The sequence below is a fragment of the Dendrobates tinctorius genome, unplaced genomic scaffold (genome assembly GCF_039654945.1).
Source record: "Dendrobates tinctorius isolate UK_male_01 unplaced genomic scaffold, ASM3965494v1 ptg000305l, whole genome shotgun sequence".
Taxonomy (NCBI): domain Eukaryota; kingdom Metazoa; phylum Chordata; class Amphibia; order Anura; family Dendrobatidae; genus Dendrobates; species Dendrobates tinctorius.
The window spans coordinates 271,183-289,770 of NW_027361972.1; the positions used below are offsets into that span (position 1 = coordinate 271,183).

The 18,588-nt window shown below is 46.9% G+C and overlaps 1 protein-coding gene across 1 annotated transcript in view; it reads left to right on the top strand.

The window, feature by feature from the left end:
* The first annotated feature begins 1,328 nt into the window (after nt 1-1,328).
* Nucleotides 1,329-18,588, top strand: part of LOC141073525 (uncharacterized) — a 92,576-nt gene continuing 75,316 nt past the window's right edge. The window contains exons 1-7 of the mRNA XM_073560790.1: nt 1,329-1,455; nt 8,308-8,457; nt 9,896-10,075; nt 10,159-10,282; nt 10,366-10,463; nt 10,662-10,752; nt 16,937-18,090. Of these exons, the coding sequence (XP_073416891.1) occupies nt 1,435-1,455; nt 8,308-8,457; nt 9,896-10,075; nt 10,159-10,282; nt 10,366-10,463; nt 10,662-10,752; nt 16,937-18,090 (1,818 nt within the window). The 5' untranslated portion in view covers nt 1,329-1,434. The remainder of the gene's footprint in view (nt 1,456-8,307; nt 8,458-9,895; nt 10,076-10,158; nt 10,283-10,365; nt 10,464-10,661; nt 10,753-16,936; nt 18,091-18,588) is intronic.

Here is an 18,588-nt window from a genome sequence, read left to right on the forward strand (position 1 = left end):
AGGGTTTAGTTTTCTCCCCTGACATCTACTAATAAAACCTATATATTTAGGCCCCAGACAACAAGCAGTTTCCTCCTCGGAGTCGGCAGCTGAACACGTTCCTCATAGACTCATCAACGTCACCATCAATTCCCATCAGAGTGAAGGAACATCGCTCCTCTATTCAGCTCTATGGATCCAGGATGAAATCCACTGCGGCCCCTGCAAGAAAAGAGCGAAGTCTGGTGAGACCCCCGAGGCGGAGATTTCTACAGCTGCTCTGTGCGCACAGGACCTGTGATGAGGTCACAGGAGGGGAGGAGTCAGGGGTCACATGATCAGGGGCCTCAGTGTGTGCAGGACTCTGCTGTGCTGGTTGTCATGGTGCTGGATGACGGGAAGTTTCTGTGTGGGGTCAGGAGGGTTTTACAGGGTGGATGTAGCAGAGCCGCGTGTGTACGAGGTGTACGGAGCGGAGCCGTGTGTGTACGAGCTGTACGGAGCGGAGCCGCGTGTGTACGAGGTGTACGGAGCGGAGCCGTGTGTGTACGAGCTGTACGGAGCGGAGCCGCGTGTGTACGAGGTGTACGGAGCAGAGCCATGTGTATACGAGGTGTACGGAGCGGAGCCACATGTGTACAAGGTGTGCGGAGCCGTGTGTGTACGAGGTGTACGGAGCGGAGCCGCGTGTGTACGAGGTGTACGGAGCGGAGCCGCGTGTGTACGAGGTGTACGGAGCGGAGCCGCGTGTGTACGAGGTGTATGGAGCGGAGCCGTATGTGTACGAGGTGTACGGAGCGGAGCCGTGTGTGTACGAGGTGTACGGAGCGGAGCCGTATGTGTACGAGGTGTACGGAGCGGAGCCGTGTGTGTACGAGGTGTACGGAGCAGAGCCGTGTGTGTACGAGGTGTACGGAGCGGAGCCGTGTGTGTACGAGGTGTACGGAGCGGAGCCGCGTGTGTACGAGGTGTGCGGAGCCGTGTGTGTACGAGGTGTACGGAGCGGAGCCGCGTGTGTACGAGGTGTACGGAGCGGAGTCGAGTGTGTACGAGGTGTACAGTGGGAAGCCGCTCCATACACCTCGTACACACAGGGCTCCGCTCCGTACACCTCGTACACACACGGCTCCGCTTCGTACACCTCGTACACACACGGCTCCGCTCCGTACACCTCGTACACACACGGCTCCGCTCCGTACACCTCGTACACACACGGCTCCGCTCCGTACACCTCGTACATACACGGCTCCGCTCCGTACATCTCGAACACACACGGCTCTGCTACATCCACCCTGTAAACCCCTCCTGACCCCACACAGAAACTTCCCCTCATCCAGCACCATGACAACCAGCACAGCAGAGGCCTGCAGACACTGAGGCCCCTGATCATGTGACCCCTGACTCCTCCCCTCCTGTGACCTCATCACAGGTCCTGTGCGCACAGAGCAGCCATATATGTGGAGTGCGGCTCTCCAGGTTAGTGATGGGCAGTCCTGCTCTTCTGGCTCCTTTCCCTTCTCTATAAAGCCTGGGCCTCATTATACAGCTGTACAGGGGTCTAGTGAAGGCTTTTTAGCTCTTTCCTCAGTCTGTAGCTACTGGGATCAGGCCCTCACTCCTGTCCCTTCACTCTAAAGCCTGGGTCTCATTATACAGCTGTACAGGGGTCTAGTGAAGGCTTTTTAGCCCTTTCCTCAGACTGTAACTTCTGGGAACAGGCCCTCACTCCTGTCCCTTCACTCTAAAGCCTGGGCCTCATTATACAGCTGTACAGGGGTCTAGTGAAGGCTTTTTAGCCCTTTCCTCAGACTATATCTCCTGGGAACAGGCCCTCACTCCTGTCCCTTCAGTATAAAGCCTGAGTCTCATTATACAGCTGTGCAGGGGTGTAGTGAAGGCTTTTTAGTCCTTTCCTCAGACTGTAGCTCCTGGGAACAGGCCCTCACTCCTGTCCCTTCACTATAAAGCCTGGGCCTCATTATACAGCTGTGCAGGGGTGTAGTGAAGGCTTTTTAGTCCTTTCCTCAGACTGTAGCTCCTGGGACCAGACCCTCACTCCTGTCCCTTCACTATAAAGCCAGGGCCTCATTATACAGCTGTACAGGGGTCTAGTGAAGGCTTTTTAGCCCTTTCCTCAGACTGTAGCTCCTGGGAACAGGCCCTCACTCCAGTCCCTTCACTATAAAGCCTGGGCCTCATTATACAGCTGTAAAGGGGGCTAGTGAAGGCTTTTTAGCCCTTTCCTCAAACTGTAGCTCCTGGGAACAGGCCCTCACTCCTGTCCCTTCACTATAAAGCTTGGGCCTCATTATACAGCTGTACAGGGGTCTAGTCAAGGCTTGTTAGCCCTTTCCTCAGACTGTAGCTCCTGGGGACAGGCCCTCACTCCTGTCCCTTCACTATAAAGCCTGGGCCTCATTATACAGCTGTACAGGGGTCTAGTGAAGGCTTTTTAGCCCTTTCCTCAGTCTGTAGCTCCTGGGATCAGGCCCTCACTCCTGTCCCTTCACTATAAAGCTTGGGCCTCATTATACAGCTGTACAGGGGTCTAGTCAAGGCTTGTTAGCCCTTTCCTCAGACTGTAGCTCCTGGGGACAGGCCCTCACTCCTGTCCCTTCACTATAAAGCCTGGGCCTCATTATACAGCTGTGCAGGGGTCTAGTGAAGGCTTTTTAGCCCTTTCCTCAGACTGTAGCTCCTGGGCACAGGCCCTCAGTCCTGTCCCTTCACTATAAAGCCTGGGCCTCATTATACAGCTGTACAGGGGTCTAGTGAAGGCTTTTTAGCCCTTTCCTCAGACTGTAGCTCCTGGGAACAGGCCCTCACTCCTGTCCCTTCACTCTAAAGCCTGGGCCTCATTATACAGCTGTACAGGGGTCTAGTGAAGGCTTTTTAGCCCTTTCCTCAGACTGTACCTCCTGGGAACAAGCCCTCACTCCTGTCCCTTCACTATAAAGCCTGGGCCCCATTATACAGCTGTACAGGGGTCTAGTGAAGGCTTGTTAGCCCTTTCCTCAGACTGTAGCTCCTGGGAACAGGCCCTGCTGTCCCTTCACTATAAAGCCTGGGCCTCATTATACAGCTGTACAGGGGTCTAGTGAAGGCTTTTTAGCTCTTTCCTCAGAATGTAACTCCTGGGCACAGGCCCTCACTCCTGTCCCTTCACTATAAAGCCTGGGCCCCATTATACAGCTGTACAGGGGTCTAGTGAAGGGTTGTTAGCCCTTTCCTCAGACTGTAGCTCCTGTTAACAGGCCCTCACTCCTGTCCCTTCACTATAAAGCCTGAGTCTCATTATACAGCTGTACAGGGGTCTAGTGAAGGCTTTTTAGCTCTTTCCTCAGAATGTAACTCCTGGGCACAGGCCCTCACTCCTGTCCCTTCACTATAAAGCCTGGGCCTCATTATACAGCTGTACAGGTGTCTAGTTAAAGCTTTTTAGCCCTTTCCTCAGTCTGTATCTCCTGGGCACAGGCCCTCACTCCTGTTCCTTCACTATAAATCCTGAGTCTCATTATAGAGCTCTACAGGGGTCTAGTGAAGGCTTTTTTAGCCCTTTCCTCAGACTGTAGCTCCTGGGCACAGGCCCTCACTCCTGTCCCTTCACTATAAAGCCTGGGCCTCATTATACAGCTGTACAGGGGTCTAGTGAAGGCTTTTTAGCCCTTTCATCAGTCTGTATCTCCTGGGCACAGGCCCTCACTCCTGTTCCTTCACTATAAAGTCTGAGTCTCATTATAGAGCTGTACAGGGGTCTAGTGAACGCTTTTTAGCCCTTTCCTCAGACTGTAGCTCCTGGGCACAGGCCCTCACTCCTGTCCCTTCACTATAAAGCCTGGGCCTCATTATACAGCTGTACAGGGGTCTAGTGAAGGCTTTTTAGCCCTTTCCTCAGTCTGTATCTCCTGGGCACAGGCACTCACTCCTGTCCCTTCACTATAAAGCCTGGGCCTCCTTATACAGCTGTACAGGGGTCTAGTGAAGGCTTTTTAGCCCTTTCCGCAGACTGTATCTCCTGGGCACAGGGCCTCACTCCTGTCCCTTCACTATAAAGCCTGGGCCTCCTAATACAGCTGTACAGGGGTCTAGTGAAGGCTTTTTAGCTCTTTCCTCAGACTGTAGCTCCTGGGCACAGGCCCTCACTCCTGTCCCTTCACTATAAAGCCTGAGTCTCATTATACAGCTGTACAGGGGTCTAGTGAAGGCTTTTTAGCCCTTTCCTCAGACTGTAGCTCCTGGGAACAGTCCCTCACTCCTGTCCCTTCACTATAAAGCCTGGGCCTCATTATACAGCTGTACAGGGGTCTAGTGAAGGCTTTTTAGCCCTTTCCTCAGACTATAGCTCCTGGGAACAGGCCCTCACTCCTGTCCCTTCAGTATAAACCCTGAGTCTCATTATACAGCTGTACAGGGGGTCTAGTGAAGGCTTTTTAGCTCTTTCCTCAGACTGTAGCTCCTGGGAACAGGCCCTCGCTCCTGTCCCTTCACTATAAAGCCTGGGCCTCATTATACAGCTGTACAGGGGTCTAGTGAAGGCTTTTTAGTCCTTTCCTCAGACTGTAGCTCCTGGGATCAGGCCCTCACTCCTGTCCCTTCACTATAAAGCCTGGGCCTCATTATACAGCTGTACAGGGGTCTAGTGAAGGCTTTTTAGCCCTTTCCTCAGACTGTAGCTCCTGGTCACCATGTGATCTCACCATAACCCTAACAAGCTAATTAAGGTGTGAAATCTTGGTCAAAATTATGTCAGTTCAGAAATCTCCAAGGGTGCCCAAAGTTTTGCCTCGCCCCTTTTTCCTTTTTGCAATTATGAAATTGTAAAAAATGTCTCTCTCTATATATATTTTATAATTATTATTTTTGAGTGAAATACAAAGGCCATGTGTCATCTTAGAGGTTCGGCCTTTTAGGGATCATTTCATCTTCATCTTACTACTGATCACAATAACGGTCATTTTGACCCGGGGCGCCCACACTTTTACATGCTGCTGTCAATGCTTCATCCCGCTGGTGCTCAATATTTAATAGGGTCTTGCTATTAAACTTAATGAAAAGTTCGGTGAATTCCTTTGAGCTGTTATTACTAGAGATGAGCGAATATCGTCGGAGAAGTTGTTATTGGCTAATATCGCTTACCGAATAGCTGCATCGGGACCCCGGATCCCTGGAGCGCTCCCGATAATCAGCTGCATGTGTCGCTCTCCATGCAGGTGCTGTGACTATCACACAGCGCGACACACGCAGCTGATTATCGGGAGCGCTCCAGCACACTGAGTCCTGCACACACTGAGGCCCCTGATCATGTGACCCCTGACTCCTCCCCTCCTGTGACCTCATCACAGGTCCTGTGCACAGAGCAGTCATATATGTGGCAGACACTCCTGGATCTTCTGCTTTCTGGGCCAGTTCCTCCTGTGAGTCCTATTAACCCTTTCGCTCCCTGTATTCTCCTTTCTGACAGGACAATCTCTGAATTCGGATAGTGTGACAGAAATTTAAGCAATGTGGAAGGAAAAAACGACAATTTTACTTTTTTCCCTCACAAAATGTGATTTTAGCCCCAAAATTGGCAGCATAACAAATCCTTATTTTCCCCTCTGTAGTTTGTAGACTCCATATACAGATCCCTTAAGTGCGAAAAGAGCTGAATTCCCCACTTAAGTTATTGCATTTTGGAAATTGCCCCCACTGGGAATTTATCTCCAGGTAAAGGCACAATTGTGTCTCCATGGGGGTTGTGCTCACAGCCCAACATCGTGTGGCCTCCAAAGAAATGCCACCCCGCACCATTACTGACCACTGCCAAACCGGTCATGCTGAAGGACGTTGCAGGCAGCAGATCGCTCTCCACGGCGTCTCCAGACTCTGTCACGTCTGTCACATGTGCTCAGTGTGAACCTGCTTCCATCTGTGAAGAGCACAGGGCACCAGTGGAGAATTTGCCAATCCTGGTGTTCTGTGGCAAATACCAAGCGTCCTGTACGGTGTTGGGCTGTGAGCACAACCCCCATCTGTGGACGTCGGGCACTCAGACCATCCTAATGGAGTCAGTTTCTAACCTTTGGTTCAGATACATGCACATTTGTCGCCTGCTGAAGATCATTTTGCAGGGCTCTTGCAGTGCTCCTCCTGTTCGTCCTTGCACAAAGGTGGAGGTAGCGGTCCTGCTGCTGGGTTGGTGCCCTTCTACGGCCCCCTCCACATCTCCTGGTGTACTGGCCTGTCTCCTGGTAGCAACTCCAGCCTCTGGACACTATGCTGACAAACACAGCAAACCTTCTTGCCACAGCTCGCATTGATGTGCCATCCTGGATGAGCTGCACTACCTGAGCCACTTGTGTGGGTTGTAGAGTCCGTCTCATGCTACCACGAGTATGAAAGCACAACCAACATTCAAAAGTGACCAAAACATCAGCCAGAAAGCATTGGTACTGTGATGTGGTCTGTGGTCCCCACCTGCAGAACCACTCCTTTATTGAGGGTGTCTTGAAAATTGCCAATAATTTCCATCTACACGACAGCATGTGAAATTGATTGTCATTCAGTGTTGCTTCCTAAGTGGACAGTTTGATGTCACAGAAGTTTGATTTACTTGGAGTTATATTCTGTTGTTTAAGTGTTTCCTTTATTTTTTTGAACAGTGTATATAGAGAGAGAGATTTTTTTTCTTTACGTTGGAGGGTCCAATTCCAGCTATTGCTGTGGGATCTGTGATTTCTATCTACTCCACTGTGTACAGGATAATAGAGTATAATAAAGTAGTTATGGACGTGACGTAACTAACATTGTGCAGTGACTCTGCTTTCCATATAGTGATGGATATTTCTTGTTACTGAAACTGTGATATTTTCCCCCCTTTAAACCTTTTTTAAACCCCTCTGATCAGTGCGATCACACAACATACAAGCCTCTGATGGCTCCGGTGACGCCCTGTACTACTGTAGTGCCGTGTATCATCACTGCCTGTCAGTGTAATACTAACGGCCCCATACACATGAGATCAGAGTTGGCTGAACGGTCATTTGGCAGACGGCGATCTCTCCCGACTCCCCCATACACACAAATATTCCAGCTTTCCTGTGGTCTGTATGAGAGAGTCGCCTCCAGACTCCTCTAGAGGAGGATTATCTACAGGAAGAACAAACGGATTATCCTCTGAAATTCAGGATGTCAGATCCTTCTCTGCCCTGACATCATCTGTCGGGAGGCCCCCAAATACATTATATGGTCGGCCAAACCCCCCGAAATCAGTGCTTTCATGGAGCTTTAGTGTAATGTGTATGGGGCGCTATAAGGTAACTTATTGGACGCTGCCTCTGGCCCGGCCTAATAGACCTTCATACATTGCAGCCCAGACCCCATTATTAGGCATGTAAGTATCGGAGTAACTAGGCCGCCCCATACTATCGAGTACTTGGAGGCGGGGGACATTCAGTCAAACTCTGTCACACCTTCTTAGATGCCATGTTTGCTTTTCACAGCAGCAAGTGGTTAAACTGTCAGGGTTTTTGTTGCAGCCTCCTCTGTGCTGTCCCTGCGGTGTACATCTATGTTCTGGGGCACAAAAAGATTCATTTCTTCTTAATAAATGTTTAACATGTTAAAAATTATAAAATGTGTCTTTTGCTTTTTGCATATTTTTTTCTTCTTACAAGAATTGTTGGAGCCAATTTTCTTTAGAAACATTTTAATATCGGCTTTTTCTGGAGTTTTTCTTGTAATATAGGAAAGCCTAAGGCCAGAAATAAACCCCATAAATCACTGTACATGGAGACTTTGGGATCAGATCATTTCTGTCCATTGTGTTTGTGGAAACAAAAAATCTTTTCTAAAAGCCTCAAACTTCTGTGTGTGACTCAGAGCTGAGATCTAACGTGATAGAAGATTCCAGTGCGGGGAAGACGGGAAACCTTCATATAGACGGCCGGTGGGGATGGAGGCAGTGACCGACTCTGGCCAAATCTGTCTCTAGAGCCGTAGTAGAAGATGAAGATGTCGTCCTCATCATGAAGGAGTTATTTCTCATGTCGCGTGTAATGAATATCTCCTGCAGTATTGCTAATGCCGATTCCAGTGTCGGTAATGAGACGAGAATTAGCGTTATGGAAGATGAGTCTATGAGGAACGTGTTCAGCTGCCGACTCCGAGGAGCAAACTGCTTGTTGTCTGTGGCCTAAATATATAGGTTTTATTAGTAGATGTCAGGGGAGAAAACTAAACCCTGTAAGATAATAAATCTCCTCCTATGTTTCCCTTATTATCTCCAGTAATTGTATTATTACACAGGATTCTTATGATGTTACATCGGCTCATCTTCTTCTCATTCAGGTCTCTACAATATCGGATCCTCTCAGTGAAGATCTTCTACAGAAGAGAATTTTCCTGATTTACCCATCAAAGATGGTTATGGACAGAGACAAGATGGCGGAGAGGATGTTACACCTCACCCTAGAGATCCTCTTCCGTCTCACTGGAGAGGTGAGAGATTCTGATGACGTCATGGGTCGCCCTCCCACCTCCCAGGGCTGTGGGTTACTCGGTACCGGGCCGGTGTCAGGGGAATGTGTCACAGCAATGGTGACCCGGTCCGTGGCCCTGGGCGCCCAAGTAATAGGGGAATGTAGTTAATGGAATGGAATAGTTTGTAACGCCACCTGTGGTGTTTGGCAATGAAGATTTTAAGCCAACGCTGAGTACAGATCCTCTGGGGCTGATGGTGTGTTGCAGCATAGATGGTGTAGCTCCCCACAGGTGAAGCCTTAACCCCAGGGCAGTGTAATGGCAATAGATGAGAATAGGCGCAGGCTGTGTGAGGAATGCTGGTACCCAGATGTAACGGTGCTGACAGTGTTAGCGCACAAATGAATGGAAGACACCAGGGCTTGCAGTTCCATAGCTTTACTCACAGTCCGTGGTACACACTGGTGCCTGCCTCCGTGCCGTGTCCTCTGGGGCAGAGACTCAATCAACCTCCCGGGCAAGTCAGGATTCTCCTCTCCAACACTCCGCCAACATGTACCTCTCCTGAACGACTCCTCTATTGCGCCTTAAGGTGTGAAGAGCTCCAGTACCATAGTACTCTGGAGTTCCTCCTTACAGATGTTCCTAACAACTCTACTTGTATGGCAGACAGCTGTAGCCTCTCTCGGGGACTCCCTTCTCCGGAGTCCTGGCTCTCTATTCAGTTGCTGTTGTGCCCCAAGTCTTAGATGGGAGTAGTGCATTTACAGCCAACTACTCCACCGGTGTCTGCTGCAGAACCATAAGCGTCCATACAACCTCGGGGACCGGGCCCCGGCCTTGCGCTGAGAACCTATAGGCAGGGTTCCTCTTCCGACCCACAACTCCTCTCTGTTCTCTCTACTCCTCTTTCCTATGGAACCTTAGGTTGCAGTTCTACGTCTTTCTCCTTCTGTTCCTCTCTGTGCCAGCTGGCTCAGATCACTGAGGCAACTGCAGCACTCCTTCTTCTCTCCCTCTTCTAGGGATCTCCTTCCTCTCGGACCCGTCCTCAGACTCTCCTGACTGACTGATCTGTAATTCTAAACCTTCCCAACCTTTTATATGGATCTCAACTCCACCCACCTCCCAGCACATCCAGTGTTCCATGCAGGGAACCACCAAGGCACTCCTAATGTCTAGGAGGAGAGAGACACCTCAATGTGGTTGTGCAGAACTACCCTGTTGTGTGGGGTGCGAGTGTTGGAGTGTGGAAAGGAGTTCCCAACTTACCTAGGTGGTGGTGCACTACACCTTAGAAGAAGGTGCAGTACCTCTGTGGCGACTGAGCCTCAGGGGCGCCACAGTCACATTACATCAATCTTATCTTTGGGAATAACAGATGGACAGAACTGGAGAAGTGAGGACTCTGGAAATGTCTGTAGTGAGATTTATTATTGTGTCTGTCCATTACCAGGATTACACAGTGGTGAAGAAGACCTCTAGTGATCGCTGTCAGGACCCTGTGTCTGAGGGATGGAAAAGACCCCTGAGCCCAATCACGGGGCCTCCACCTCACCCCCTGATCCATGAGGACATCAGTGACCAGAAGATCCTAGAACTCATCTACAAGATGATTGAGCTGCTGACTGGAGAGGTGACACTGCTGGGAATGCTGGGACATTATACAGTAACACTATGAAGGGATCGGGGGGATGACGGTATCATTGTATTTGTCAGGTTCCTATAAGGTGTCAGGATGTCGCTGTCTATTTCTCCATGGAGGAGTGGGAGTATTTAGAAGGACACAGAGATCTGTACAAGAACGTCATAATGAAGGTTCCCCAGCCCCTCACATCTCCAGGTAATAGACATGACTAAATACACACGGCCTATAATTATCTGTATGTAGAGAATGAATTCAGTCCCTGTATGTGTTTCCTCCAGATCTATCCAGTAAGAGAACAACACCAGAGAGATGTCCCCGTCCTCTTCTTCCACAGGACTGTAACCAAGAATATCCCAGTGCTCCTCAGGATCATCAGGTAGATGGAGAGAAGGTGTCAGGAGATCTCCCCTATGATGTGTAGACGGCTGTGAAGGTCTTGTGCTCAGTCTTGTTTTATCCACCAGTATTATATGTTTTATACTTGTGTAATGAGAATGGTGGAGATGGCAGGATTAGAGCTGATCATAGATGGGACTTCTCCATCTGTCGGTGACTTTTACAATATTTGTTTCAGGGTGAAGATCTGAGCCATATTAATACTACAGAGACATATGAGAGAGATGATGAACCGTGTAAAGAGGAGATTCCCACATATGACTACCCAGGTGAGTTGTAACCACTGAATGCAGAGAAGTCACAGATTCTTCTCAGTCACCGGCTGTGGCTGCTTTATCGGTGGTGTAGTCCGGCCGTATTACCATGATCACCATTTTGCCTCTAGACCACAACATTCTCCTCCACCCAAAACTGTTCAAATGACTTTGGGCATTGAAAGCCCTTTTCTATAGAACTTCCAACCTGGAGGATCCACCTACCCCCTGGTTTTAGTGTGAGGGTGATCCCTTAAAGCGAGATCTATATGATTGCTTGTACCTGACCCAATATAGGCTGAGTGTGCGTTTACAGTCACACCAACACAGAGTTAAGGTACTGTCGCACATAGCGATGTACCAGCGATCCCGACCAGCGATATGACGCGGTCAGGATCGCTGGTACATCGCTAGGTGGTCGCTAGTGAGCTGCCACACAGGCAGATCTCACCAGCGACATCGCAGGGGTCGGGGGTCGCTACTTACGTGTCAGACGAGGCGATCCTGACGTCCTCCCTCCCGTGTCTACGCGTCGCTCGTCGTCACAGCAGGAAGCTGACAACGAGAAACGGTCCAGGACGTTCTCGCGCGATCAGCGATAGTCAGCGGGGGAGTGGTCAGAGGTAAGTATCAGACATAGCGATATCGCTAGCAATATCGCTATAACGTCACAAAAACCAGTCACGTTATGGCAATATTGCTAGCGATATTGCTTAGTGTGACAGGCCCTTTAGATGTCTACTCCTTTCTCAGTAAAGGCTTGCACACAACTTGAGTTTATTCTCCAGACAAAGAGACAGGAAATGGGTGTCACACAATCTTCTGAGTAGCCAGTGTCAGTCTATGATAGGTCCATTTCAGCTTCACTTCCATATATGGTATCCAGTATCTCAGCTTCTGCATTCCAAGGATTCCTTCCAGGGTGTTGTCTGAAGACACAGACGCCATCTTGGTACACCATATGTAATAATAATAATCTTTATTTATATAGCGCCAACATATTCCGCAGCGCTTTACAGTTTATCACTTTCAAAACACAAGTCATAAGTAACAACGTTAACAATACAATAATTAAAGCAAAATAAGACGACCCTGCTCGTGAGAGCTTACAATCTACAATGAGGTGAGGAAGATACAGAGTACAGGGATGTATTTACAATGAAGGTCCAGCCATCTTGAGGGAGTGAGGGATGGATGGAGATAGTGAATGGGCCACACACACACACTTACAGATAGAATGACTTTGATTAGGGAACGTGATAGGCCGCTCTGAACAAATGTGTTTTGAGGGAACGCCTGAAACTATGCAAATTGTGGATAGTCCTAATTTCTTGGGGTAGAGCATTCCAGAGGATAGGAGCAGCACGGGAGAAGTCTTGGGAGTCGGGAGTGGGAGGTTAAGGATTAGTGCAGAGGTTAGTCGAAAGTCGTTTGCAGAGCGCAGCGGTTGGTTAGGCCGATGGACAGAAATGAGGGAGGAGATGTAGGTGGGTGCTGCACCATGGAGAGCTTTGTGGGTGAGAACAAGTACTTTGAATTGTATCCTGTAATGAATGGGCAGCCAGTGTAATGACTGGCAAAGAGCGAACGTGTCCGAGTGCCGATCAGTCAGATAGATGACCCTGGCTGCTGCATTAAGTATGGACTGGAGAGGGGATAGTCAAGTGACGGGGAGGCCAATTTAATAGAGCATTGCAGTAATCCAGGCAGGAGTGGATCAATGCTACAGTGAGGGTTTTTGTTGTTTCCATTGTGAGAAAAGGGCGGATTCTAGAGATGTTCTTTAGGTGTAAGCGGCAAGAGCGGGCAAGAGATTGTATATGGATTGTGAAGGAGAGATTGGTGTCAAACATAACACCCAGACAGGTCGCCTGCTGCCGGGGTGTTATTGTGGTGCCACCCACAGAGAGGGAAATGTCAGATTTAGGGAGGTTAGTAGACGGCAGGAGCAGAAGAAGTTCAGTTTTGGAGAGGTTGAGTTTCAGATAGAGAGCGGACATGATGTTGGAGACTGCAGACAGACAGTCAGTGGCGTTCTGTAGTACAGCGGGGGTAAGGTCGGGGGAAGACGTATATAGTTGTGTGTCATCAGCATAAAGATGGTACTGAAAGCCAAATCTGTTGATGGTCTGTCCAATTAGGGCTGTGTAGAGAGAGAAAAGAAGGGGGCCAAGGACTGAGCCCTGAGGTCCCCCGACAGCAAGAGGAAGAGGAGATGACGTGGAGCTAGAGAACAAAACACTGAAGGAGCGGTCAGAGAGATAGGAAGAGAACCAGGAGAGAGCAGTGTCCTTAATACGTAGTGACTGGAGCCTAGAGAGTAGGAGATGGTGGTCAACAGTGTCGAAAGCTGCAGAAAGGTCAAGAAGAATGAGCAGAGAGTGGTCACTGTTACGTTATGCTGTCAGAAGGTCATTGGTCACATTGATGAGTAAAGTTTCAATCAAATGTAGGGGGCGGAAGCTGGACTGTGAAGGGTCTAGAAGGGAGTGAGTGGAGAGGTAACGGGTAAGGCGGGAGTAAACTAGGCGCTCCAAAAGTTTAGAGATGAAGGGGAGATTGGAGACTGGTCTTTTTGTGCAGGATGGGTCGAGAGCGGGTTTCTTTAGTAATGGAGTAACGATGGCTTGTTTGAAGGAGGATGGGAAAATGCCCGAGGAGAGGGAGAGATTAAAGATTGTAGTTAGGTGAGTTGTGATGACTGGAGCTGTGAACTGTGAACTGACTTATATAAGGGTTAATAATTGATTTCATTAGCCATTCTCTCCTTCACATTAGGAGACGCTGAACGTTACCTGCCCAGATCTGTAACTATAAAGCCAAATGACAGCGTACGTAGAATGTGCTGACAAGATAGAAAATCACTTGGAGAAAAATATTATGATGGGCCTGTAAGAGAAAGCGGAGGGTAATGATGCTGTTGGCTTCCTAGATCCCTGAGATCTTATCGGATGAATCTTCTCTCCCTTCTGTGCTGCTGAATGTCTCATGGTCCCCACAAGACCAGGTCCAGTCTTTCTGGCCAAACTTCCCTTTTATGAGCGACACCTGTAAATGTGCAGTGAGGCCAAGTGTGAATTTCTGTCCAATAACAGCAGAGTTTCCCTTTATCCTGACTTTTCACTTTGTATTAAAACCAACTAACTTCAAGGAGGATTGTGAGAATCTCCAGGACAAACATTCCACCTGTGCCATGATAGATCTCTAAGCTGTGCGTGGCTGAGGGCTGTAATATACATTTATTCCCGCCTGCAGGAGATGTGTTGGCTCCAGCCCTGGTGTCATGGATTCTCTCCACGTCATAAATTACATTATGTTTTCTATCCTAAGGAATTCAGATTACTGCACAATCTCTCCTGAAATGGGGAGCAATATTATTTTCTCTAATCTTCTGCTCAGGATCCATAGTAGCTCCAATGGTCCACCATAAATGAGGGCAACTCTGGTTTACTGTTGTGTAATCTGTATTTGTAGTTTTCAGTTAATGACATTCTCGTGCTCTGGGGCGGGGCTGTGGGTGGGGCTTGGATGGGCTGTAGGCGGCGCTTTATTTGGTGCTCTGATTACATATTCATCTGTATTGGCTTATGACAGGTCGCTGATCCCTCACTGACCTGCCCCCATTATTACATTATGCATATAATAGCATTGATATTATTGTTGATAATGCCTATAATATTGTGGCTATTGTGAGGCTTAGAAAAAATTACATCCAGCAAAATGACACCAGCGGCGCCTGCGCAGTAGCCTCTGTCTCTTACTTATAGATGCTACAGCGTAGGCGCCGCCATCGCCGGTGACATTTTGCTGGATGTAGTTTTTTTTCTAAGCCTCACAATAACATATTGTGCCCAGCTTGTGTCTCTGGAGACCTCACCCACCTACCCCCGGAAATTGTTAAGTCAGCTCTACTCAAATGTGTCTGTCACTAAATAAACCAAATGCTTGAATGTCAAAACAGTTCAAAAACGTGGTTCTGTGTGGAAGATTGTAAAGCCATCATGGAGGCATAAGGCTGGCAATGATGGGCATTGTGGGTAATAATAGCGGGGATCATGCCTCATTCCTCTCTAGGAACATACACGACATCTTCTCTGGGGGTTCTTTCTTGTCTCAGTTACTGGGATGAGTGCAATAAAATGTCGCTCAGTGAGTCTTCTGACATCTTCACATTCTAAAGGATTGGCGGGGACAAAATTGTCAAAAACAAGATTTTCAGTGACCTTTTCCTGATAACCAAGGAAAGTATCTGCATTTCCGGCTTTTTTGTATAACACAAAAAAATTATATGTGGCCACCTGAAAAAAATACATGACTAACTTTTTATACCAGGTATATGATTTTCTTGATACCTGGTATGGCTGTAGAACCTGATCTGCAAGGTCCACACCCCCATATATTTGTTGTGGTCAATGACAGACCCAGGTTTTGGAGTAGTGGATCCCTGTTGGTCTGCAGTGGCCCTTGAGGCATCTGTGTGGATCGAGCTCAGGATAAAAATATAATTTTTATCCTTATACTTAAGGACAAGCAGCTCTCCATTGTGTAAAGCCCCTGACGGCCCCTTTCGGAACTTTTTGCTGACCAATGATTGTGGAAACCCCTGATGGTTTTTTCAAATGGTCCCAGAAGCCCCTAATTTTCAAAACAGACTTTTAAATAGGGGTATGCTGGTGCAGTAGTTGTCAACATACAGATTGTAGCCTTCTTGTAAAAATGGAGTTATCAGCTCAAAAATGATTTTTCCAGATGTCCCCAGGTAAGTAGGGCGTCCTGGTGGGTTTAGTTGGCTGTCTTTCCCCTCATAAATGTGAAAAGCTGATGTGTATCCGGTTGAGCTCTCGCACATTTTATAGAGCTTTATTCCGAACCTTGCCCTCTTAGAAGGAATAAATGGCTTGAGGTGCAGTCTTCCTTTGAATTTTACAAGGGACTCATCAATGGAACTTTTCTGTCAAGTCTTCGATGATGGGTCTGATTTTGAATAGTCTGTCATGTTCTGGGGCATTTCTGGGCAGGCATTGACTATTGTCGTTAAAATGCCAAAATCTCTTGAGCATTTCATAATGAGTCCTAGGAAGAACGGCAGAAAACATAGGGGTGGCTTGAACAAGGCGGTTGGACCAATAGGACAGAATGGTCATTTTTTTAACAAGCCTCATAGTGAATGTAAGTCCTAAAAATGTTTTCATTTCTGGGATATTAGTTGGTGTCCATAAATTTGACCTAGCATAATAGGATCGTGGATTCTGGCTGATGAATTGGGACGCATATAAATTTGTAGGACAATATGCTCTAGCAAGCTATCTGTCAGAAACAAATTAAAAAAAATAATTGGTCCAAAATGTTCCACTTCCACATTTATACCAGGAATGGCATTAAAATTAGGGATGAATGGAGTAGCCGAATCCGAAGCCTCCCATCTGGGAAATGCTACATCAAGAGGCAAAGCCCCTTGGACATTGGTGTGCGCCAATTCACGAGCACTAGGGACAGCGCTAGTACTGGGCATTGTTCCCTGAGTTGGAGACATTTCTCCAGAAGCGCTATTTGTCCTTCTTGTTGTACTGGTCCGTGTGTGAGGATGGACCAGAATCACTGCTCATTTCTGAGCTATCACTGTCGCTGCTACTAAAGCCCTCGAAATCCACATCGCCATCTGTCACTGCACTTTCTTCACTGTCAGAAGATAAAAGTGCATAAGCCTCCTCTGCACTAGAATACTGACGGGACATTTTATTCGTTTTAATTTATTTATTTTTTTCCGGAAAAAGAAAACTCTGACATGACTGATGTGACATGACCCAATTATTGGGGAGACAATTGAGAAAAGACTAATTTTTTAGCCTAATCCTAACTTTAGCCTAACAGTAACCCTAATAATAGGAATAACCCTAACCTGCCTTATCTGTTTTTCTATTGACAAATGATGGACCTGAGTGGGGACTTGTTTTTTGTGAGATGAGAATTGGTATTATTTTTGCCTACATAACATTGATTGGTTTCGTTTTATTCGATATTTGGGAGGCAGAATGAACAAACAGTTGAACACCGCACACTACTGGTTCATCCAACAAGGTTTTCTATTAGACTGTGAGCTGTCATTGTCTTGGTAAATAATGGACAGTGTAAGTAGAAGTGTTCAAAAATATAAAACTCAAGGATATTTTATTTTAAAAAAAATGTTTTTTTATCTTAGCAGATGACTGTACCAGGAGATCAGAGGGACAGCTGACATCTTCAATTTTTAAATCTGATGATCTTGAGATCCTACAAGATACAACTGAAATGATTGCTATTACTCCAGATATATCATCAAACATTCACAGCAAAGATCTGTCATCTGATGCTATGAAACAGGTCCCATCTTCTGATTCATTACTGACTACTAAGGAAAATCAAAGTCACAAAAGAGGCAATAAAAACCAAACTGCTCCTTTAGCAAAGAAGCCATTTTCATGTTCAGAATGTGGGAAATGTTTTGCACATAAATCACTGCTTGTTGCTCACCATAGAACTCACACAGGGGAGAAGCCTTTTTCATGTTCAGAATGTGGAAAATGTTTTAAAAAGAAAGTGAGTATTGATGAACACCATAGAGTTCACACAGGAGAGAAGCCTTTTTCCTGTTCAAAATGTGGGAAATGTTTTGCACGTAAATCATTGCTTGTTACTCACCATAGAACTCACACAGGGGAGAAACCTTTTTCATGTTTAGAATGTGGGAAATGTTTTGCACAGAAATCACATTTTGTTACCCATCAGAGAACTCACACAGGGGAGAAGCCTTTTTCATGTTCAGAATGTGGGAAATGTTTTAATAAGAAATCTCATTTTGTTACACACCACAGAACGCACACAGGGGAGAAGCCTTTTTCCTGTTCAGAATGTGGGAAATGTTTTAATGAGAAATCACAATTGGTTAATCACCATAGAACTCACACAGGGGAGAAGCCTTTTTCCTGTTCAGAATGTGGGAAATGTTTTAGCCGGAAAGTGATTCTTGTTGCTCACCATAGAACTCACACAGGGGAGAAGCTTTTTTCCTGTTCAGAATGTGGGAAATGTTTTAAAGAGAAATCACATTTGGTTGCTCACCATAGAACTCACACAGGGCAGAAGCCTCTTTCATGTTCAGAATGTGGGAAATGCTTTATCTGGAAAACAGATTTGGTTAATCACCATAGAACTCACACGGGGGAGAAGCCTTTTAAATGTTCAGAATGTGGGAAATGTTTTAACTGGAAGCAAAATTTGGATGATCACCATAGAACTCACACAGGAGAGAAGCCTTTTTCATGTTCAGAATGTGGGAAATGTTTTAACCGGAGAGGGAATCTTGATGAACACCAAAGAACCCACACAGGAAAGAAGCCTTTTTCCTGTTCAGAATGTGGGAAATATTTTAACCGGAAAGCGCTTCTTGTTAGACATCAGAGCAGTCACACAGAGGAGAAGCCTTTTTAATTTTCTAAATGTGGGAAATATTTTACTTGGAAATCAACTGTTAATAAATATCAGAGATGTCACATAGGGGAGAAGCCTTTTTTATGTTCATAATGTTGGAATAGTTTTAACCAAAATTGAATCTTCTTAAATGGGTTGTCGCTTGTCATTCCTGTTTGCTTAAAAAAAAGGATAAAACTAAACTTTATTAATTCCAAATGTATAACTATACCCATATTTCAGCCCCCTGAAGGGTAGTCAGTATGTGACCAATAGAAAAAGCATATACCCCACATCTCAGTATATAGAGTGAGGTGATGTATACACACTCACTCTCCAAGCCTCTAATTTCTACGGGTTTCATCATCCTCACCAAAGGCGACTCATCAGGAGACTATTTAATAT